The following is a 25,067-nucleotide window of genomic DNA, read 5'->3' on the forward strand; positions in this document are numbered from 1 at the left end:
AACCAATATCAAGTGTGTGTGTTGTTAATTTAATGTGTGCGTGTTCTGTGATAATGTGTGTAAAGAAAATCAGAAGGCAAGGTATATATAACATTAAAATTTATTTAATCCAATGAGTGCTGGCAAGTAGTAACAATGAGAAGTGACCAACAGCAGACAAGTAGTGAGAGTTGAGGCCTGTATGTGTATGTAGGATATGTATGTGCTGGTAGTAGACATATGTATAGGATACGTATGTATGTATATGTGTGTGAGTCAGGGAAGCCGAAATAATTTACTAGGTATGAAATGAGAAGTCATAAGCAGGGATAAGATAGCAGTGGTAAGTTGGTCTGTGCTAGCTGAGATGAGAAAGAATTATTCATGGTAGCAATTGCGTTGGAGGAACTGGACTGTAAAGGTGTCTGCGACACTAAGTTGAAGTGAGAAACTAGGAAACTAGTTCTGTGTTGGTCATCCTGCGCCCTTCTACTGACTAAACTGAAAATGGCACGCAACACTGCTGGGCGGAAGCTGCCACATTTATCCTTCTGCAGCCAGCTCTAATCGGTTGAAGTGGCCACAGCATAACTGTATTTATGTACAGCAACCAAATATGGTTTCCCTGGTCACTAAAAGTCTGAAGAAGAAATACATAGATGATAAGGGATTTTTCTGTCTTTCTTTTAGGAACAAATACCTTGGATCAATGTTCTTTCCTATTTATTTTTTAGGATAAAATAAGAAAATAATGAAGATGGGAAGCTTCTTACAATGTAAAAGAGGAAAGTTTAATAACCTTTATATTTCAGGCACAAAGGTTCATCATCAGAAATAAACAGAGTGAAACAATGTGAGTCCCTACAAATCCAGCTATGTTGATTGTTATGTAGACAGTGACTCTGCAATGTCTGTTTAAGTGGTGATGACAGCAATGAGGGATTATTGTAGTGGAAGCCATTCTCCAAAATGGTATTGGCAGTGGTCACAGAGATCATTGTGAGAATGGCAACGGATGGCTAGCTATTGGCTGGCAGCAGTCTTGGTGAAGACAGCTACCTACATTGACACTAATAGTTGTAATGGAAGAAGTAATAGTCAGTGGTAAGGTGTTGGAAGGTGATGGCAATAGTCACTGTCGTAGTGGTGATTATATTGGTCATGGCAGCAGAGAATTTGATGATGGTGAGCAGCTTAAAAAAGCCACCAACTCAACATCAACAAATTGTTGATCTTCGAGTTAAGTTAGTGGATTATAAAGGAGTCCTTGATCCAGAGAAGTCCAACATTTCTCTCTGCAACCAATAAGGAATTATTTGTCACTGGTGGTGGTGGTGTTACTGCATTTCAGAATGTTTGCAAAAGGAAGATGCATGTGTTGTCAAGGGTTTCTTCAACCACATCATACAACTGATATAATAAATACTGCACTCGGAACACCATAACAAGTTGACCACATATGCACACAGATCCTTGCTCATGTTGCAGATAGAAGAGTTGGCTAGTGTGCAGGAGTGTTGTCCAACATGGAATCTTTGTACTGACAGGTGTCAAAGAAGGGACATTCCAGATAAGAGCTAGCAGGATGTAAAGGTCTTTCTTGCAGATGGCAGTGGTAGTCATCTGATTGAAGTGAGATTAAACAGATTCTTCCTGCCATCTTCCACATTTTAATAAAGTCTTAAATGAGAAGCAGAATCAAGTCGTTAAATTATTTTATATTCCCTATTGTAATTAGTTTCAATGTTTACAGTTTTGACCTAATTATCCAATTTAGATTTAATTAACTGAGTTAAAATCTTTTTTATATGGAGTCCAATTCTTTGATACGTGTGACTGGATGTGGTTGAATTTTTAAAAAATAAATTAGTTATTGAAAATTAATCAAACATTTCTTAGGAGTGTGCAGCATGGAAAAGGTGAGGGGCCATTGATCTGTGCAGTCACTTGCTCAACTAGAAAGAGCAACCAAATCTTTCCTTCAAATGACACCTTGTAGTCTTAAAAGCAGAAAAGTACATTTCATAATGTAATCCTATGTACATTGTAGCTGAAATATAAGTGATGGTCATAGCTGGAAGGCTTTTAATAATGTATCTGCTTAGTCTTGTGCTAGGTTTGTCATTGATGAAACTGAGGGACGATTTATATCAGTCAACCCACATACTTTACAGCTATGTGATAGAGCAGTACTTTTGCTTCATGGGTGAGTCAGCCATTTAACTCTTGGTATAGCTCTCACCTAGTGTGACCTGCCGATGTCTTATCACAAACTGAAACACCAGACACATACAAACGTGTGCGTGTGTGCATGTGTTTGGGTGTTTGGTTTATCAATAAGTTTCACAGAAGTTGTTGGTGATGCTACTGCTGTTGCAGCACACATAGAGACATGTTGAAAATGATGATGATGATGATGACAATGACGATGATGATGATGATGATGATGATGATGATGTCAATGAAAGAGAATGAAGAATAAACCAAAACTTCTTTCTGCTAATGTCCATGTTCTTGTTTTACTTCACTGTACTCGGTTGCACTGTACTCAGGAGCTCACATTTTCAAGGGGTTTCAACACTAGACCTTTCCTTTTAGGGACCTCGCTAGATAGAGCCTGTCTCCAATCTTCAGTTCTCAGAAATTCAGAAATCACAGCAAGTACTGGAAAAAAAAAGAGAAATATATATATATATAAAATATACATACATGATGATTGCTTCATCTTGACAGATGATAGCCGTCCCATCAACACACACACACCACATCACACAGCACAATCCCTTCCTCAGATGAGATTTAAGACCAGTTGCTGGCTGACAGGCTTTAAAACACACGTAACAGATATTTTAAAACACAATTCAGGTTTCTTCTGTACCTTTGCTCTTTGTAATCCAATTCTGCAGGAATGTTTTTGTGACCTAGCATATGTCTTTCAAGTCCAGATATTGTCTTACAAGTTTTGTGACATATGACACAAGTCATAAGAGGCCGTTGGTGTCCAAGATCATCACCTACCTGGGCATTTCTATTTTCATGTGACTTCTTATGGTTCATGTATCCTGCTTTTGACAACAGAACCCAATCACACATAATACATATCCAATGTTCATTGTTGATTTCAGTTCCAATTGTTCCTTTGTGACAGGCCCTTTTAAGCTCAGGGAGCTGAATCACCTTTCCCTCTTAAGCGTTGCAACCAGTCCTAAGAGCACCTCTCTGTTTGTTCCGATCTAGAACATCAATCTCTCAATCACTTTCATATATATATACATTACACACACACACATCACTGTATCACTATCAAAGACAATCAGATGCTGTTATACACCACTGGTCACAATATACTTCTTCATACATGGCTGTGCCAGCCTCACCTGGCCTCCGTGCCAGTGGCACATAAAAAACACCATCCGAGCGTGGCCATTCGCCAGCCTCATCTGGCACCTGTGTCGGTGGCACATAAAAAGCACCCACTACACTCACGGAGTGGTTGGCATTAGGAAGGGCATCCAGCTGTAGAAACAACGCCAGATCTGACTGGCCTGGTGCAGCCTTCGGGCTTCCCAGACCCCAGTTGAACCGTCCAACCCATGCTAGCATGGAAATCGGACGTTTAAACGATGATACTGTTGTAACTTTCAAAGAGTGTCACACCTCACCACCCAAATGTAAACAAACACACACACACACATACATACACATTACTACCATTTAACACCAGTTCATTAAAGAAAATACAAAAGAAAAGTCTAATTCTTCAATTCCATGTGACACGGGCATCTCTGCGAGTTTACATATGAAAACATCTCCTCACCTTGATTGACCGTTAAGATTCGACAGTAGTTGCCCTTCCTGTCACCATTCATCATAAATACATCAATAGGGAGACGGGCAGTTTGTATTCCACTCTGTAGAGCTTTGTAGTACGTCATTTTCTAGGGAAATAGAAAATTAATTGATTGTAATTATTTTGATTATTTAGTCAATAGTTTTGAAAGAGGGTTGGGGTTGGAGTTGGGATAGTGCTGGTGATAGTGGTAGCACTAGTAGTAGTAGTGGTAGTAGTAGTAGTAGTAGTAGTAGCAGCAGCAGTAGTAGTAGTATTGTTGTAGTAGTTGTAGTAGTAGTAGTAGCAGCAGCAGCAGTAGTAGTAGTATTGTTGTAGTAGTTGTAGTAGTAGTAGTAATAGTAGCAGCAGCAGCAGTAGTATTGTTGTAGTAGTTGTAGTAGTAGTAGTAGCAGCAGCAGTAATAGTAGTAGTATTGTAGTAGTAGTAGTACTAGTAGTGATAGTGTTAGTTGTAATGGGATTGGTAGTTGTGACGAGTGATGGTGGTGATGGTGGACCCAGTGTGGCGGTAGTGGTTGTGGCGGTGGTGGTAGTTGTGGTTGTGCTGATAGTAGATGGAGATAGTTGTAGTGTTGGTAGAGGGATGGGGGTGACTGTAGTAGCAGTAACAGTGGTGGTAATAGCAATGGTGACAGTGGTGGTGGCAATTGTAACATTAGAGATTGCATTAGTTGTTGTAGTTGTTGTTGTTGTGGTGGTGGTGGTGGTGGTGGTAGGGAGGACGACGAAGATGAGAAATTTATGATAGAAAGAGAAGACCAATGGAAGCAGTGTTCATGTCACCTTCATCCTCCTCTCATTCATTATGATGTGAAATTACTACAACTGGGAGCAGAAAAACCACCAGAGAACAAGGATTCACCACTGAGACAGCCCCTTTGCCTCACCAAGGGCCATCACTCACCTTCTGTATACTTTCATCGACAAGGCCACCAATGATGTACACTTTCTCGGGGTCTATTGTGAATAAGACGTTCTCTGAATCTGGTGAGAGATAAACTATGTCTTCTTTTGGAAACAGTTCTGTGTATGATTCATCGCAGACATCCCACTGAAAAGAACAATTGGAAAATATGTCCAAATACTAAAAAATAAAAAAAAATTAAAAAATAAATAATAATAATAGGCACAGGAGTGGATGTATGGTAAGTAGCTTGCTAACCAACGACATGATTCTGGGTTCAGTCCCACTGCGTGACATCTTGGGCAAGTGTCTTCTGCTATAGCCCCGGGCCGACCAATGCCTTGTGAGTGGATTTGGTAGACAGAAACTGAAAGAAGCCTGTCGTATATATATATATATATATATTTATATGTATGTGTGTGTATGTGTTTGTCCCCCTAGCATTGCTTGACAACTGATGCTGGTGTGTTTACATCCCCGTCACTTAGCAGTTCGGCAAAAGAGACCGATAGAATAAGTACTGGGCTTACAAAGAATAAGTCCCGGGGTCGAATTGCTCGACTATAGGCGGTGCTCCAGCATGGCCGCAGTCAAATGACTGAAACAAGTAAAAGAGTAAAAAAAAGAGTATAATAATAATAATAGCAGCCGTCATCGTTGTTATTGTCATCATCCTTCCACGTCCGTTTTCAATTGGACGGTTTGACCAGAGGTGGAAAGCCAGAGAGCTGCACCAGGTTCCATTCTGGGTCTACAAAGAGCATGTTTTGCCATATTACTGATAATAAATTGGAAGCACAGGAGTAACTGGCTTTCACAATATGTTGTCAATTGAAGATCTTATAATAACAGTGTTATGCCAGGAAATGTTTGGTTAAGAAGAACCAAGAATCTCTATCTGCATGAGTCTCAATGTCTAAGACAACAGGGTTTGCAAACCAAATACAGCAACAACATCAACCTTACAGGCATTGATGGCCTAGAAGCTCTGATTATCATCATCATCATCATATAACGTCCGTTTTCCATGCTAGCACAGGTTGGACGGTTCGACTGGGGTCTGGGAAGCCAGGAGGCTGCACTAGGCTCCAGTCTGATCTGGCAGTGTTTCTACAGCTGGATGCCCTTCCTAACGCCAACCACTCCGTGAGTGTAGTGGGTGCTTTTTACGTGCCACCGACACAGGTGCCAGGGGAGTCTGGCAGCGGCCACGATCGGTTGGTGCTTTTTACATGCCACCGGCACAGAAGCCAGTCAAGGCGGCGCTGGTATCGGCCACGTTCAGATCGTGCTTTTTACATGCCACCAGCACAGAAGCCAGTCAAGGCGGTGCTGGCATCGGCCACATTTGGATGGTGCTTTTTACGTGCCACCGGCACAGTTATCACAACTACTATTTCCATTTGATATTTATTTCTGTGCTTTATTATAATCTAATGTACATGCCACTGTATTTCATTAAATTATTTAAGTGAATTTAATGGTCATTTCATTTAGATTATGTTGACCAAGGAGACTGCCTTTGGTTCATTAAAACCAGTTATCCAGAAAGGCTTTGCGACCAAAGATTCTGAAAAAGTGATGTTGTACCTGTAATTTTCCTGGGTCTTATAGATTTCTTGTATATTATAGTTTGGGCAGGTGGAGTACTATCATTAGAAGGAATTGAACAGCTTGGTGAATAAGGTCAAAAAACAGGAAAAAAATGAAAATTAAAATCTGATGTCAGCTGGGTAAGATCTCTGGTCTACTGGCTGATTTGATGCCCCTGGATAATAGACAATTGGTAAGACACTTTAGGGATGAAATTTGAAAGGATTTTAAAAATCCTTCCCGTTGGGGGAAGTGAGGCAGACACATCAAACGGACTTATGTGAGTACTTCAGACCAATATTTATATTTACTGTGGTCACAAGTGAAAGCAGCACAGACAAAATTTTCAAACTTAACAAATTTGCCTGGCTGGCAATAAACATTTTACCTCGCTTACCCAAACTAAGGATTTTAAAAATCCTTTCAAATTTCACCCCTAATAAGTTTTACAAATCCTCTATCATCCTGGAATATCAGATCAGTTAGCAGACCAGAGCTTTTACTATACTGATAGCAGCTTTCTTATTCTGTGCCTCTTCACCAAGTTGTCCCAATTCAATCTTTTAATTGCAGTCACCCACCATTTAGCAGAATTCTGTTATAGCAGGAAGTAGAAGGGGCCATCTTGTCGAAAATGTCCTGAGAGAAGGCCAGAATGGAGATCTTATGGTCCATAATGGAGATGAGGTTTTGCAAAGGGCTAATGAGAGTGACAGGAAAGTTTATTAACGTATTTTAATTTTTTATCAGGTTTGTGGAAGAAAGGTAGGGAGAAGAACGTGTTTTTAGGTTTAGTAATACATCTAAGAAGTCAATCTGCCTTTAAGTTACACCTGCCCACCTGTCTATCTTTTTATCTTCTCTATCTACCTTGCTAACAGCACAGCATGAACAAAAGTGATGTGAACGCATACAAATATGAAGATTTACAGATCCAACAAACCCAAATTAATGTGAAAAATATATTTAAATGACAAAGCAAAATAGGGACAAAAAGAAGTTGAGAGAAGTGAAAGGAGCAGAAAAAAAAAGACTCATTTTCTCACCAAATAATTCTGAAATCCTTGGTTGATGCGGGTACATTCTTTAAAGAAGAAACCACTTTGGTCAATGCTTGTCAAAAATATATGCAATGGCTTCTCTGTCTTCTTGTTATAGCCATAGATCCTTCCCAATTGCTGTGCTAACCTTGAAATTTCCTGGTATATTTCATAAAAAATATTTCAAAGAAATGCTATGAATATATAAGTAAACATACATACATTTGTATATGTATGCATATCCTTTAATGTACACTTTGTTAAAATAACCAATACCAATAGTTTCTTGCCATGGGGACATGTGGTTAGGCAGATTTTTATAACATGCCTTGTGTCTGTAAGCAATCCTCAGCTTCTGGCCACATGGTTTGTTCAAGTTGAAAAACAGAAAGCTGCTTCATGAGAACAAACCATGAGCCCAGAACCCAGAGAATGCTTGGAGACACAAGGCACATAACAAAAATCTGTCTAATTATGTGTCTCCATGGCAAGAAACTATTAGTAGCTCTTATTCTAAATACTCTCTACATTAAATGATATTTATCTCTCACTGGATGGACTATTGTTTACAGTAAGTTTTGTGTGTGTGTGTGTGTGTGTGTGTGTGTGTGTGTGTGTGTGTGTGCATATGTGTGTGTGTTCATGTGTTGGGATTTGATCAGACAATCAGAACAAATCCTAAAATCTTTTCTACTCTATGCACAAGGCCTGAAATATTTGGGGAGGGGGCCAGTCAATTAAATCAACCCCAGTATGCAACTGGTACTTAATCTATTGTCCCCAAAAGAACGAAAAGCAAAGTTGACCTCGGCGGAATTTGAACTCAGAACGTAAAGACAGACGAAATACCACTTAGCATTTCGCCCAGCATGTTAACACTTCAGCCGGCTTGCTGCCTTAGAACAAATGCTATAACATGTAACTTTGTGGAGGCGCAATGGCCCAGTGGTTAGGGCAGCGGACTCGTGGTCAGAGGATCGCGGTTTCGATTCCCAGACCGGGCGTTGTGTGTGTTTATTGAGTGAAAACACCTAAAGCTCCACAAGGCTCTGGCAGGGGGTGGCGGCGACCTGTTGTACTCTTTCTTCCCAACTATAAGTCCCGGGGTCGAGTTGCTCGATTAAAGGCGGTGCTCCAGCATCGCCGCAGTCAAATGACTGAAACAAGTAAAAGAGGAAAGAGTTTCAGCATTTAAACTGGCCACAACTGGTCATATCCAGCCAAACTATCCTACTTTGTTTTATGCTCAAACTGGTCACACCCAGTCTCTTCTGCCTGTCTCACAATGTCATACTGAAAGTAAACAACCCCATAATTGAAGTCCCAAAGCTATGAGATATGACTAATGCATGTCTAATTCAAATCACAGGGAATAAATATTACATTTGACAGAATATTCTGAGTGTGAAAGGGTTAATAGTCTGTTAGGTCAGCATGACTTGAAACAGGAAACTAAATATTACAAATAACAACATTTGTAGAAAAAAACCCACATGAAACAAACCTTTTCAGACATTTTCTCTTCAAAACTTAAGTCAATGCAGATCTTTAACCCTGACTTCAGTGCTTGCAGGCCCTTCTCGTGTAGAAAGCGTTTATGATCTCTTTTATTTAACATACCATTTTCTTTGGAATGTGTATCTGAAAAATGTCCAAGATGAGAAACTGTGAAAGAAAAGAACAAAACATTGAAACACAAAGATAAGGGCAGGCATAGCTGTGTGGTAAGAAGCTTGTTTCCCAACCACATGGTTCCAGGTTGGTGTTAGGAAGGGCATCCATCTGTAAAACACTGCTAAAACTGACACAGGAGCAGAGGGGAGTTTTTCTACTTGACCAGCTTCTGTGAACCATCCTACATAAGCATGCATGGAAGATGGTCATTAAACGAAGATGATGATGATGATGATATATATATATATATATATATATAAACAAAGATGATGATGATGAGATATATATATATATATATATATATATATATACAGAGTGTAGTGAATAAATTGTCATCTAAATTACGCTGAAATGAAAATAATACTGACATCTCATTTTAACAAATATATTTACCAAAATTACATAAAAATATCTTGAAATTCTAAAACGTAAATTTATTCAATAAAAATCTCCATTGGCTTCAAAAACGGCCTGCAGACGACTTTGGAACCTCCTGCAACTCTTCTGGACAGTATCCTTCTTTAAGTTGTTGAATGCTGCCAGTTCATCTTTGGTGTTACAAGGCATTATAGTCTTATGCTCAATTGTGCCCCACACGTAATAATCAAGAGGGTTGCAGTATGGGGAGTCAGGTGGCCAGATGTTAGGGGTCATGTGGTCACAGAAATTGCTTGACAGCCACGACTGCAACTGGTACTTATTTTATCGACCCTAAAAGCATGGAAAGCAAAGTCAACCACAGCAGAATTTGAACTCAGAACAATAAGACAGATGAAATGCAGTCAAGCATGTTGCCCTGCATGCTAACAATTCTGCCGTGATTTTTTATTTAAATTACAAATATTAATGAAAAAATATAATAAAATTTTTATTTACTAATATCGAGCATACACAAAGGCGGCAAGCTGGCAGAAGCATTAGCACACCGGGCGAAATGCTTAGCGGTATTTCATCTGTCTTTACGTTCTGAGTTCAAATTCTGGCAAGGTCGACTTTGCCTTTCATCCATTTGGGGATCGATAAATTTGCGTATTGGGGTTGATCTAATTGACTGCCCCACCACCAAGAAAAATTTCAGCCCTTGTGCCTAGAGTAGAAAAGAATCTATCTATCTATCCGCTCAGTCGAAGTCGACTCTCGGTCACTCGTTGGATCAGTGTCCTCCAGTCAGTTCTACCCTGGGTTGCTTCTTTCAGATTGGCTATGTCCATTCCGGTATCCCTCTTGATGGTGTCAAGCCAGAGGGTTCTTGGTCAGCCTCTTCCTCTCTTGCCACTGACCATTCCGAGCATGATGTCCTTCTCCAGGAATTTTCTCCGCATATGACCAAAATATGCCAATCAATGCTTGGTGATCCTAGCTTCTAGCGACATTTTCGGCCTGATCTGCTTAAGAACTTCTCCACTGGTGAGCCTCGCTATCCATGGAATCCGTAAAAGTCTTCTCCAACACCAAAGCTCGAATGCATTAATTCTCTTCTGGTCAGCTTTCTTTAGTGTCCAGGTCTCGCATCCATATGTTGCTATTGGGAAGACAATTGCATTCACCAATCTGCATTTGGTAGTGAGCCTGATGTCTCTACTCTTCCAGACTCTGCTCATGCTGACCATTGCCTCTCTGCCTAGTACTATCCGCCATCTTATTTCTGGAGTGCAGTCACCATCTCGATTTAGTGGAATGAGATCACTTGAGATGGGAATAGCAGCACCCATTACAGACGACTCTCGTCACCTATGATGTATGTGCGTGCTCTCATGCACCAAGCATTTATATGAGAGGATCTCAAAAGGCTAATAACACAGCATTTGGTGTTCTAACAAGATATCCACGTTAAGTTGGATGTACAGATTGCCATTTGGTACTAATACTACTTCTGTCACAAATAATTAATATATACACATATAAAGGCAGCAAGCTGGCAGAATCGTTATCATGCTGGGTGATATGCTTAGCAATATTTCATCTGTCTTAATGTTCTGAGTTCAAATCCAATGAGGTTGACTTCACCTTTCATCCTTTCAGGGACGATAAATTAAGTACCAGTTGTGTACTGGGGTCAATCAAATCGACTGGCTCCTGTCTCCACAAAAATTTCAGGCCTTGTGCCTAGAGTAGAAAAGAATATATACACACATATGTATGTGTGTTTGTGTGTGTGTGTGTGTGTGTTTGTGTGTGCGCGCGTGTGTGTGTGCACACACAATATGTGTGTGCCTTTGTATTTGTGTTTATCCCCACCACTACCACCACCACTCAACAACTGGTGTTACTGTGTTTACATCCTTGTGACTTAGCGATTCAACAAAAAGAAACTGATAGAATAACTACCAGGCTTAAAAAAACATAAGTGCAGGGATTGATTTGTTTGACTAGAATCCTTCAGGGTGGTGGCCCTGCATGGCCACAGTCTGATGACTGGAACAAGTAAAAATATATATATGTGTGTGTGTGTATGTGCATGTGAGTGTGTCTCATTGTCTTGACATCGTGTACTAGACGTAAAATGCTTGTCACAAAACACAGGCAATAAACTACCTCGAATACTTGGTGGTAGTGTGGTAGGGGGATCATTAGAAATAATAGATAGCTTTTGTTACCTAGGCAACCAAGTTAGGGGTGTGGAAGAAGTCCTGAAAGTGTAATTGCTAGAATAAGAACAGGCTGAGCAAAGGTCAGAGAGTTTCTACATTCGTTGGTAACTAAGGGCCTTTCCCTCAGCGTGAAAGGCAGATTGTATGATGCCTGTGTGCGTACAGCTATGCTACATGAGAGTGAAACATGGGCTTCAACTACAGAGGAATTGTGAAGGCTTGAAATAAATGATGCTGGCATGCTCTGCTGGATGGGTAATATCAGGGTGCATGACAGAGTGTTAATGATTTAAAAGGAAAACTGGGTATAAGAGGCAACATATGTTGTATGAAAGGGAGAAGACTGCACTGGTTTGATCATGTGATGCATATGAACGAGGACAGCCGTATAAAAAAGTGCTGAGCTCTAATTGTGGAGGGTACCAGTGGAAGGGGTAGACCCAGGAAGACGTGGGACAATGATGCTGAGCCTCACTGAGGAAATGACAAGGGACCAGTTGTGGCAATTTGTTGCACTTGAGAAAACATATCAAGCTAAATAAAATCGCAGTCATCCATCCATACATATAGGCTTGTCCTTTACAGGTGCTAGGATCATGTAAAATGCACTCATGTCGGTGCTGCGTAAATGCACCCAGGATAGTGTCACATAGAAAGCAGCCGGCACACTCTGTAAAGTGACTGACATTAGGAGGGAGCATCCAGCTGTACAAGCCAGGCCATAACAGACAATTGGAGTCTGGATAGCTCCCCAGCTGGCCGGCTCCAGTCAAGCCATCCAACCCATGCCAGCATGTAAAATAGACAGATGATGATATAATGATGAATAAATGATGTCATTTATTTCCAACATACATGTCTGGCCATGGGGAAGTTATTACTTTGCTTGTAAACTAGTGAAGGTTGGCTACAGGAAGGGCATCCAATTGTAGAAACTTTGACTCAATAAACTTTGCCTGACCCATGCAAGCATGGAAAAGTAGATGTTAAAGTGGTGATGACAACGACAATGATGATGACTTGAATAATTAAGATGGTTGTGTATTCTGCTAGATTCATCAGTAAGAATAAAATTAGAGGCCGCTTCAACTGTGAAATGCTTAACTCTGGTTTTAGGGTGGAAAGGAGGAATACATACACCTTTTCTTTGACTGAATGCTAGTCATTATTATTGTCATTTATTTTGTGATCAAAGATGTTCCTGTCATGACCACCCTTTGGGATTGTTTTTTTTTTTCTTTTAAGACATAGCCTGCCTGTGACTACATTAAGACTGCAGCATATGTAATGCAATGAAAATTTGGTACTATTTCTAGCAGGTCAAGCAACTCCATACAGGTTCCCTTCGCTCATACATTCATATTCATGAAACAGTCACATGAATATAAGTGTAACACCCATCTGAAATTTAGGGTTAGGAGACATGACACTACTGAAATTTTTAACTGAAAGACAAGGCCCTATTGAAATTTTGGATTAATGAACATGGCCCCTTCTGAAACTTTGGGTTAAAATATATGATCCCTACAGAAAATTTGAGCTAAAAGAAAATTTGACCTCAGCTGCAATTTTGGATTAAAAGACATGGTTGCTATTGAACAATTATTTTGTACAAAGAGACCCCTTTGCTGAAATATGCTAAAAGACATGGTTAGAAAAGATGTGGCCCCTACCTGGAATTCTGTTTTTGGCCCTTTGTTTTTTTTCTTGTTTTTTAATTTTACGTGTCTGTCGTTTGCTCTCTTTTGTCTTTATCCAATAAGCTTCTCTTTTCTCTTTTTTCTGAAAAAAAAACCAAACAAACTTATAAATATACAACCTTAAATGTAAAGAAACCAGGCGAGACAAAAGCAAATGGCTTGGCATTTAAATAAATGTATGGAAATACTGCAAGCTTTGACACAAGGATACACATAACACTGGTTTTAAATTTTGTCCAGAGAGGGTAGAGTGACTACATTAACCCTCTTTGCTCAACTGGTGCTTATTTTATCAACTCCGAAAGGATGAAAGGCTAGGCGAGACGAAAGCAAATGGCTTGGCATTTAAATAAATGTATGGAAATACTGCAAGCTTTGACACAAGGATACACATAACATTGGTTTTAAATTTTGGCCAGAGAGGGTAGAGTGACTACATTGACCCTCTTTGCTCAACTGGTGCTTATTTTATCAACTCCGAAAGGATGAAAGGCTAAGTCAACCTTGGTGGAATTTGAACTCAAAATGTAAAAATGGACAAAATGCTGCTTAGCACTTTGCCTGACGTGCTAACAATTCTGCCAGCTTAAGGGTACACCTATTATTGATAAGGGATACTGGTACTTCATTTTATTGGCACTTGGAAGAATTTTATGACCAAGTTGACATGGGCAGGATTTGAATTCAGAATGTAAAGGGAGATAATTAAATTATCACCAGGCATTTTATTCACTGCTCTGTTGATTCCGCCTCTCTGCCACCCTACAAGTTTGGATTAATACATAGCAATTTTCAATACATTCAAGCTAACAAGGCAGCAAGCAAGCAGAATCATTACCATGCCAGACAAAAATACTTAGCAGTGTGCCTTCTGACTTGATGTTGTGAGTTCAAATTTCACCAAGGTTGACTTTGTTTTTCATCCCTTCGGGGTTGATAAAATATGTACCAGTTAAGCACTGGGGTCAATGAAATCCACTTACCTGCTTCCCTGAAATTGCTGGCCTCATGCCAAAATTTAAAAACCAATATTTTTCAAGCTAACATCATACCGACAATAATATGTGGTTCAAATCTTAGCAGGAGGGTAGTAATTCTAACGGAAGCAGTAAGTCAATTACATTGGTCTGGTGTCCAACTGCTACTAATTTTGTTGGCCCTGAAGAGGTAAAATGCAGAGCTGACCTCAGTAGAATTTGGATTCGGAACATAATCCTTTCTACTCTAGGCACAAGACCCAAAATTTTTGAGGAGGGGGCCAGTTGAGTAGATCGATCCAGTACGCAACTGGTACTGAATATATCAACCCTGAAATAATATTCTTTTCTACCCTAGGCACATGGCCCGAAATTTTGGGAGAGGGGGCCAGCTGAGTAGATCGATCCAGTACACAACTGGTACTGAATATATCAACCCTGAAATAATATTCTTTTCTACCCTAGGCACATGGCCCGAAATTTTGGGAGAGGGGACTAGTTGAGTAGATCGATCCAGTACACAACTGGTACTGAATATATCAACCCTGAAATAATATTCTTTTCTACCCTAGGCACATGGCCCGAAATTTTGGGAGAGGGGGCCAGCTGAGTAGATCGATCCAGTACACAACTGGTACTGAATATATCAACCCTGAAATAATATTCTTTTCTACCCTAGGCACATGGCCCGAAATTTTGGGAGAGGGGGCCAGCTGAGTAGATCGATCCAGTACACAACTAGTACTGAATATATCAACCTCGAAAGGATGAAAGGCAAAGTTGACCTTGACAGAATTTGAACTCAGAACGCAATAACAGGCGAAATACCACAAGGCATTTCGCCTGGTGTGTTAACGTTTCTGCCAGCTCGCCGCCTTGGATTCAGAACATAATGAGTCACGAGAAAATCTTTTATTCTTTTACTTGCTTCAGTCATTTGACTGCGGCCATGCTGGAGCACCGCCTTTAGTTGAACAAACTGACCCCATGACTTATTCTTTGAAATCCCTGTACTTATTCTATTGGTCTCTTTTGCCAAACCACTAAGTTACGGGGACGTAAACACACCAAAATCGGCTGTCAAGAGATGGAGGGGGGCACCAACACATGACACAAATATATATATACAAATATATATATATATATATATATATAGGCGCAGGAGTGGCTGTGTGGTAAGTAGCTTGCTTACCAACCACATGGTTCCGGGTTCAGTCCCACTGCGTGCAACTTTGGGCAAGTGCCTTCTACTATAGCCTCAGGCCGACCAAAGCCTTGTGAGTGGATTTAATCATCATCATCATCGTCGTTTAACGTCCGTTCTCCATGCTAGCATGGGTTGCTAGACGGAAACTGAAAGAAGCCTGTCGTGTATATGTATATATATATATATGTGTGTGTGTTTGTGTGTCTGTGTTTGTCCCCCCAAAATCGCTTGACAACCGATGCTGGTGTGTTCATGTCCCCCGTAACTTAGCGGTTCAGCAAAAGGGACCGATAGAATAAGTACTAGGCTTACAAAGAATAAGTCCTGGTGTCGATTTGTTCGACTAATGGCGGTGCTCCAGTATGGCCACAGTCAAATGACTGAAACAAGTAAAAATATATGACAGACTTCTTTCAGTTTCCATCTGCCAAATCCACTCACAACGCTTTGGTTGGCCCAAGGCTACAGGGCTATAGTAGAAGACTTGCTCAAGGGGCCATGCAGTGGGACTGAACTCAGAACTATGTGGTTGGGAAGCAAGCTTCTTACCACACAACCACTCCTGCACCTACAAGACATTTTGTCTGACACGACAACAATTCAGGAAGCTCAGCACCTTAACTCTGGTTTCAAATTTTGGAACAAGGCGAGCGAGTTCAGGAGGCGGGGGGGGGAGGGGGACTGATCGATTCCATCAACCCCAGTACCCATTTTATTGGGTACTTATGTTATTGACCCAGAGAGGATGAAAGGCAAAGTTGAACTCTGCAGAATTTGAACTCAGAATGACACTTTAATATTGACAATAATATTTAGAAAACAAAATAAAATGCAAACTTAACCCCTTGAGACACCCTCAGCTCTAAGGGACAAACTTCCCTAATTAAAATTACCGAAATTTTTAAAAACTTTCTTCCATCAAATTTTCATGTTAATTTATGTTCTAAACCCCAGTTTAACCGTTTTAATCAGTTCACAGCATCACCCACCTGATATCTGTGACCAAAGAGGAGACAACTACTCTGAAATGCTGGCAACTCACAGCCTAAGTAGGTGGCGCTACAAACTGATCTAGGTGTCTCCACACCATTTGTCTACTGTGACTCAAACATATTTGAACTGATAATAACAATGGTAATAACTGGTAATAATAACTCTGGTAATAACATTGCAATGACAAAGTTATTTTGCTGAATTCTTCATTATTTTCGAAATTAATTGCCACAAAATGGACAAAATCAAAAGCAAACTCGATGAACATTAATGGAATTTGTAGTTTTGTGGTACCAGTGCCGGTGGCACATACGAAAACCATCCGAACGTGGCCGTAGCCAGTACCACATTGACTGGCCTCCGTGCTGGTGGCACGTAACAAACACCATCTGATCGTGGCCGTGCCAGCCTTGCCTGGCCTCCGTGCCGGTGGCACGTAAAAAACACCATCCGAGCGTGGCCGTTTGCCAGCCTTGTCTGGCACCTGTGTCGGTGGCACATAAAAAGCACCCACTACACTCACGGAGTGGTTGGCGTTAGGAAGGGCATCCAGCTGTAGATGCACTGCCAGATCTGACTGGCCTGGTGCAGCCTTCGGGCTTCCCAGACCCCAGTTGAACCGTCCAACCCATGCTAGCATGGAAAGCGGACGTTAAACGATGATGATGATGATGATGATGAAAGGCAGTGTATTGTTTAAAAGAAATACGGGAACAAACGGGTTTAAAGGAGTAAACCAAAAAAAACAGATTGAAGAATATTAAAGAAAAATATAATTATTTACCATTTTATGTTTAGTTGAAGATGTTTCATTATCGGAATCATAAAGGGACGGAAGCTCATCTGGAAACTCCTCCATTCTGGTATTTTACGGAGAGTTAGTGATTCTGAAACAGAATTTCAACAATTTCTTTTAATTTATTTTGGTAAAATGTCAATTTGCTATAAAAGTTAAATAATGTAAAATGCAGGGACACTGCCCATAGCCTTTTTCAAGTTGGGGTGTATTATGCTTTAGCTTTAATCTTTTATTTATTTCTGTCATGTGCCAATTACAGATTGTATTTGTAATGTGTGAGTTAGTTGAGTGATTTCATATGAATGTATGGGGGGGGGGGTGTATGTATGTAATTGTTCAGTTTTATTTCAAAATTTCTTGCCAAAAGGAAAGAGCCGGTTTCTAGCCTAGATTTATTGGAATTTCAACAACATCAACAGGGAGGGTGGGTGGGTATGTATGCATGCATGATGTATGTATGTATGTATGTATGTGTGAAGATTTGTATGGTTTGCTTTATGTATATATTCTCATGCATATAGTTGCTTATCTAGAAATGCTCATATATATATTTAAATGATAAACTTTTGGAAAGTGTTACAGATTTTTACAGTTCCACTGATGGATTGGATCTGTAGTCTTCGAATTAGCTTTCTCCTTTCTGGTTTTGAGAAGCCTAATTTCCCAAGATTGGTATTTAGGCAGTGTGTTACATATCCCAGGACCCCAATAATTACAGGTATAGACGCATAGATGTTCTCTTTTTCACTGATCTTCAGCTTTATGTTATCTATCATCTGCTGGGCAGCTAATTTCCACAACTGCACACAGTTTCCCTTCTCTATCCCAAATCATTATATCAGGTCTGTTGTGCTTACATTTTATTGAGTTCTTTACTGGCACATTCCACCAATATTCCTTTTCATTATGAATGGCTATGGCTTCTACCATATTGTGGGTTCTTATTCCTTTGTCCTCACGGTTATCCTTTTGACGGATCTCATTCTACACTGTCCTAGCTACAACATCATGTCTCATCAGTAGATAATAACGTGATGATATTTTCAAACAACTGCTTATGAATATGGGTGATACCTTTGATGTTAACTCCACAAAGTCTGCATCGGTTGTCACATTTTACTGCTTTTCCTGCATCTCTAGCCCTTTTGTGCATCAGGTATTTGGTTGATATATCCTGTTCCTGTATGCATCTATGTATGCATGTATGTATGAACATATGTATGTCTTATGAGTGTGTATGTTTGTGTATGTGTTTGTCCCTCACTGTTTGATAACAGTGTTGGTGTGTTTACATCCCCATAGCTTAGAAGTTCAGCAAAAGAGACTGATAGAATAAGTACCAGACTTTACAAAAAAAAAGAACAAAAAATTGGAGTCAATCCATTCAATTAAAAATTTTTCAAAGCAGTGCCCCAGCATGGCCACAGCCCAATGACTGAAACAGGTAAAAGATAGAAAAAAGTTAGAATTGAATTAGAATAAAAATTAACAATTCATCTGAAAAATAATGAAATCAACAGAATTGATTTTGACAACAAAAGAATAACACACAACCTCATCCCCATGAACCCCTGGATATTAATGTCTCCAGTCCTAGGACTCAAGGGCCAATTACCTTGTTTCTATGGCACATAATTGACTGGGATCACAACAGTCCCCCTGGATAGGAAGCTAGTCCATTGCAGGTTACTCGTTTACAGCTGAATGAAATGGAACACGAAATGAAATGTTTTCCTCACAGATGCAATGCACTGCCTGGCACAAGCATTGAAACCACGATCTTGCGATTGCGTGTGCAACACTTTAACCACTAGGCTACGTGTCTTCAAGGTGCAAAATATCTTACAGGAAAATTCATGATTGTTTAAAGACCAGATAACAAGTCTAAAAACCTTGATGATGATGATGATGATGATGATGATTAAGATGATGATAATGGTAACGGTGACAAGGACAGTGATGATGATGATTAAGACGGTGAGAAATAAGATAATACAGATCGTGATGGCGAGATTATCATGATCGTGATCATCATCGTCAATATCAAAACGATTTTGTCATGGTTGATGCAATAATTACCAGTCATCAACTGATATTAATTCATTAAGTTGTAATTAACCCCCCACCACCACCACCACACATACAGACCCACACACTTTTTTTAGAATATATATCTATGGACTTGTACCTATGTACAACAAAATTACTTTAACAATGTAATTATTTTATCACGCACATAATATAAGAAATATATTTTCATTATCTAAAGTAATTTTGCATGCTATTCATGATGTTTTTTACATATCATTTAGTGAAAAAAATAGGATTACCATCACAATCCTCTTCCGCCTCCTCCTCATCATCATTATTATTTGCTTGCCCTGTGATAAAATGTATATTTGCTGCTCTAATGCAAAACTGATGAGAATTACACCAACAACTGACTGAGGGTTATTGCTACAGTGAAAAAAAAAAGAAAATTTATTATTATTATTATTATTATTAAAAGCAGTGAGCTGGCAGAATCGTTTGCCCACTGCACGAAATGCTTAGCGGTAATTTGGCCATCGCTACATTCTGAATTCAAATTCCACCAAGGTCGACTGTGCCTTCCATCCTTTCGGGGTCGATAAATTAAGTACCAGTAGAGTACTGGGGTCGATGTACTCGACTATCTCCCTCCCCCAACTTTCAGACCTTGTGCTTATAGGAAATATTATTATCATTATTCTTATTATTATTATTAAGATAATGAACTGGATGAGTCATTAGTACGCCAGACAAAACACTTAGTGACATTTCATCTGTCTTTGAGTTCTAAGTTCTGAGTTCAAACTACACTGGAGTCGACTTCACTTTTCACCCTTTTAGGGGTCAAAAAAATAAGTACCAGTCAAGTACTGGGGTCATTGTAATTGACAATTTATTCATCCCCCCAAAAAAATTTCAGGTCTTGTGCCTACAGCAAAGAGTATTTTTATTGTTATAGTCATTGTCATTCTCCTCATTATTATTATTATTATTGTTGTTGTTGTTGTCATCGTTGTTACGCTTGGCAGCATTTCATCCCTTATTACATTCTAAGTTCAAATTCTGCCATGGTTAACTTTGTCTTTCATCCTTTTCAGGGTCAATAAATCAAGTACTAGTTAATTACTAGGGGGGGGGGTCGATGTGATCAACTATCCCCTTCCTTACAAATTCCTGACCTTGTGCCTATAGTAAAAAGGAATATTATTAGTGGTAGTAGTATTAGTAGCAGCAAAAGCAGTCGTAGTGGTAGTAGTGGTGGTGGTGGTGTTTGTTTGCATTTTTTTTTACCTTTTTGTTGCTGGGCACCCATTAAATCTTATGTAATAAATCAGCAAAGATAATTTTATCAAGCATAAGTATTAGATTGCTTTGAACTATAACTTGACTGAAATGTTTTGTCATGAGGATTAACAAGAATTATCTCAAAGAGCGATTGTGACGAATCATTTATTATCTTAACAATCATTGCCACTATCATAGCTTCTCAATCAGTTGTGGACAAACTGTGACCCACGGCACTTTCGAAATAAGCATTCTTTTTTTCTTCTTTTTTTTTAAAACTTATTTCAGTCATTTGACTGCAACCATGCAACATGGAGGAGATTTAGCCAAACAAATTGAGCCCTGAACTCATTCTTTGTAAGCCTAGTGCCTATTCTGTCAGTCTCTTATGCTGAACCGCTAAGTTACAGTGACGTTAACACACCAACACCAAGCAATGGCAGTGATAGTGGCAGTGGTAGGGACAAATATGGACACAAACACACACACACACACACATATATATATATATATATATAGATAGATAGATAGATAGATAGATAACAATCAACCTTATATAGAAACATATTTATGTATATATATATATATATATATATACATTCAAAATGTGACCGCGTCTGTACCGTTGGCGATTTTTTTTCTTCTGTCTTCCCTTCTCTGGATCTTTCCTTCTATGTTTCCGATGAAGAGCGCCGCTCGAAACGTTAAACCCTCCTTCTTTCCTGAGCGTCCAATAATACAATATTTGTTCCACATCCTCGCGTTGTTGTGTTTTTTTTGTGCTTTCATGTTTGGATTAACTATATATATATATATACATACATATATATACAGTTATGTCTGTGTGCATATAAAGATAGATAGATAGATAGGTAGATAGGTATCTGCAGGTATAGGTTAGAGATGTTTAAAGCCTCTAGGGGATAGATCAATTTGTTTTCCAATGTATCCCTCTATGTTTCGTTTTTTTCTCTACCTCTGACTTCTTCGTTCTGATGACCTTGCTCTAATAGTTGAGTCACTGCCAGAACTGGAGACGAACTTTAGAGTGTGGAAGCAAGGTCTAGAATCGAAGGGCCTTAGGGTTAACTTAGCAAAAACCAAAGTCTTAGTAAGTAGGAAGGTTGTCAAATCACAATCCCCTTCAGGTAGATGGCACTGCTTGATCTGTAAAAAAGGAATGGGTAGAAACTCCATAAGATATACCCAATGTAAGCTATGGACACATGAAAGGTGCAGCAATATCAAAGGAAGTCTAACCAGGAAAATAGTCTTTGTGTGTGGCAGATGCACTGAGGCAATAAACACTGAAGATGTACAGAAAACAGATTCCATCACATGCCAGGGGAAGAAACTAGAAGTAGTTAATAGCTTCGGCTACCTAGGCGACCAAGTCTGTAGTGGGGGTGGTTGCTCTGAGAGTGTAGAGACTAGAGTAAGAATAGCCTGGGCAAAGTTCAGGGAGTTCCTACCTCTGCTGGCAACTAGGAGCCTCTCACTCAGGGTGAAAGGTAGACTATGATGCATGTGTGCGAAATACCATGCTACACAGCAGTGAAACATGGGCCATGACTGCTGAGGACATGCGTAGGCTTTAAAGAAATGAAGCTAGTATGTTAAGTTAAGTTAATTTTTTGGCTCAAAAAGTAAAAAGCAAGGCCATGTAGGGGGACATGGAGTTATGTACAGGGTGGTGTTCATGCAAAGAGTTCAGGCCATTTGTAGTCAAGGGAGACTTTGAACCGAGCGGTCGTCAGCATCTTCACTATCTCATTCGGCAGCTTATTCCACGGATCTGCAACCCGGACAGAGAAAGCCCCTCTCCTTCGATTGAGATGAAATCATTGCAGATAGAGCTTTTCGGAGTGACCCCGCAGCCGACGTTCTGGAGCAGGAGTGAAGAACAGCTCTCTCGAGAGGTTACACTTTCCGCTTATGTGTAATGTCAGTGTGCATACATGACAGAGTGTAAGTGCTCTGAGAGAAAAGTTGGGCATAAGAAGCATCAAATGTGGTGTGCAAAAGAGGCGACTGTGCTGGTATGGTCATATGTTATGTATGAATGAAGACAGCTGTGTGAGGAAATGCCACTCCCTAACTGTAGAAGGAACCTGTGGAAGAGGTAGACCCAGGAAGACATGGAATGAGATGGTGAAGCATGACCTTCGAACACTAGGCCTCACGGAGGCAATGACAGGAAATCGGGACTTTTGAGATATGCTGTGACTGAGAAGACCCAGCAACTAAAGTGAGATCACAGCCACACATGTCTGGCGATATGATATGCTTGAGAAGACCTGTTGAGTCAAGTAAAACCAATACCGTAGCTGTGGTCAGTTCCTTCTGGCTCCCGTGCCGGTGGCACATAAAAAGTATCATCCGAATGTGGCCAATACCAGTATCCCCTGACTGGCCCCCGAGCCGGTGGCATGTAAAAAGCACCAACTACATTCTTGGAGTGGTTGGCATTAGGAAGGGCATCTAGCTGTAGAATCATTGCCAGATCAGGTTGGAGCCTGGTGCAGCAGCTGGTTCTCCAGACCTCAGTCAAACCATTCAACCCATGCCAGCATGGAAAACAGACATTAAACAATGATGTTGATGATGATGATGATGATATGAATATTTGTATGTATGTATTCTCACGCCCTGTTCAATGTTGTTGTTTAAATCATTTTTTTATACAAAATACTGACACCTTGACATAATTTTGTAAATACTGCATCAGACTTTCTGACAAGCACAAACGATATATGAACGATTTTATCGCATAAAAACCTGAATACACATGTTAAACACTTCATTAAATACCTTGAGCATATCATTGACTTCTTTATATCTCAATATGCATGACATTAACAACAAACACTTTAGACAGACTCCATTCAGTATTTCTATGAGTCTACACTATGAAATCCACTGAATTGTAGAATTAATCTTAGTTTCCAAATTTCTAAAGGTGGTAGTAGTGGTGACGAAGGAGAAAGAAATGGTCCCACATTGGTTTTTTTTGGAGGGGTTATACATGATGGACTTGAACCATAGGCCACTGTGCAATGATTAATAATTCAAGAAATTTTGGTAGTATAATAAACATTTGTGTCTACTTTCAGAAAACCATTGATTTAATTACCCTGAAAAATATCTCAAAAATCTCCCAAAATTCTTTTTCACTTTTAGGGTCACTTGACATCTCTAGCCTTTCTTTCCTTATTATTTATTTAATAAGGAAATATAAGAGTAGATTGCACACATATATTTCTAACATTGAAATATTCTCAAACTTGAGATATGAGATGTTAAATATGGCTACAAGTTTACCAAAATCTTCAAATTCAGTTCAGCCCCTTACTGTGAATGCCCACAGAATTAGAACCATACATACTTAGAAGCTGAAATTCTCAGGATTGACTAAGCACAAGGATAGCTTCACTTAGAAAAAAAATTCAGGCAATTTGACAGAAAACATCATGCAAGTTTGGTTCACTGTTAGTCTATAATTTTCTTTAAGTCTAGCACTTGTTCTATCAGTTCTTTTGCCAAACTGCTAATTTATGGGGACATAAACACACCAACACCAGTTTCAAGCAGTTTCAGGAGAGAAACAGACACAAAGACATACACAAAAACATGACAAGAACAACATCCCCAGACCTGGAGGCAACCAGAGATGCACCAGTAATGTGAACACAGCCAACACCCAAGCCTGGAAATACAGTGTGGCTTTCAAGCAATGCTTGTGTAACCACAGGTCCTCATCCAAAGTACCAGAGAGACGATCTGTCACATCCCTGGCCAGCCATGTGTGGTGCCTCGAAGATTAAGGGATGTCATACGATATCAAGTGGGAGATCCTAGAACAGCCTGGCTCCTACACCAACAGGAGTCGATGCTGCAAGCTCTGCATAACCTAGTGAACTAGGATACTCAAAGACTCCCTAAAATTGGGGTTACTGAATACTCGCCAAGAAATCTTTACACCATGCATCCATTTCAGGTGCTACCTACTGCAAACATGGGATTAACCCATTCACAGAAGCGTCCTCACGATACATTAGAAAGGATATTCCTCAAATAACTGGTCAGGGGAGATAACCCATCCTCACTATCACTGACCCTTTTTATTCTTTGATGACCATTGACCCATAATAACTTTTCACCCCTGAGAGGCGAAGAGTTAATGAATTTGTTTGATGAGTTGTCCACAAAACTATGGCTTTTGTGGATGCAAAACCATTGTTCACTCTATGATAAGACATTAGGCGCAGGAGTGGCTGTGTGGTAAGTAGCTTGCTAACCAACCACATGGTTCCGGGTTCAGTCCCTCTGCGTGGCATCTTGGGCAAGTGTCTTCTGCTATAGCCCCGGGCCGACCAATGCCTTGTGAGTGGATTTTGTAGACGGAAACTGAAAGAAGCCTGTCGTATATATATATATATATAT

The 25,067-nt window shown here is 39.9% G+C and overlaps 1 protein-coding gene and 1 long non-coding RNA gene across 6 annotated transcripts in view; one reads left to right on the top strand and one right to left on the bottom strand.

Moving 5' to 3' along the window:
- Positions 1–84: 84 nt before the first annotated feature.
- The window catches only part of LOC115223584 (tRNA methyltransferase 10 homolog B), a 27,122-nt gene continuing 2,139 nt past the window's right edge, over positions 85–25,067 (bottom strand). For 3 of the 5 annotated variants that reach the window (XM_029794227.2, XM_029794226.2, XM_036512644.1), the window contains exons 2-8: positions 17,295–17,397; positions 13,307–13,415; positions 8,873–9,009; positions 7,375–7,527; positions 4,736–4,882; positions 3,797–3,917; positions 85–2,643 (exon numbers count right to left, since the gene is read on the bottom strand). In XM_029794227.2, the coding sequence (XP_029650087.1) occupies positions 2,528–2,643; positions 3,797–3,917; positions 4,736–4,882; positions 7,375–7,527; positions 8,873–9,009; positions 13,307–13,415; positions 17,295–17,369 (858 nt within the window). In that variant the 5' untranslated portion in view covers positions 17,370–17,397 and the 3' untranslated portion in view covers positions 85–2,527. Of the gene's footprint in view, positions 2,644–3,796; positions 3,918–4,735; positions 4,883–7,374; positions 7,528–8,872; positions 9,010–13,306; positions 13,416–17,294; positions 17,398–19,639; positions 19,659–25,067 lie in introns of those variants that run through there. The other 2 variants (XR_005003590.1, XM_029794228.2) reach the window with 2 other exon arrangements.
- On the top strand, positions 12,348–23,233 carry LOC118767676. Its single transcript, XR_005003591.1, has 3 exons — positions 12,348–12,401; positions 12,626–12,627; positions 23,172–23,233. It is a non-coding gene; the product is annotated as an uncharacterized LOC118767676 (long non-coding RNA).

The sequence above is a fragment of the Octopus sinensis genome, linkage group LG23 (assembly GCF_006345805.1).
Source record: "Octopus sinensis linkage group LG23, ASM634580v1, whole genome shotgun sequence".
NCBI classification, from domain to species: Eukaryota; Metazoa; Mollusca; class Cephalopoda; order Octopoda; family Octopodidae; genus Octopus; species Octopus sinensis.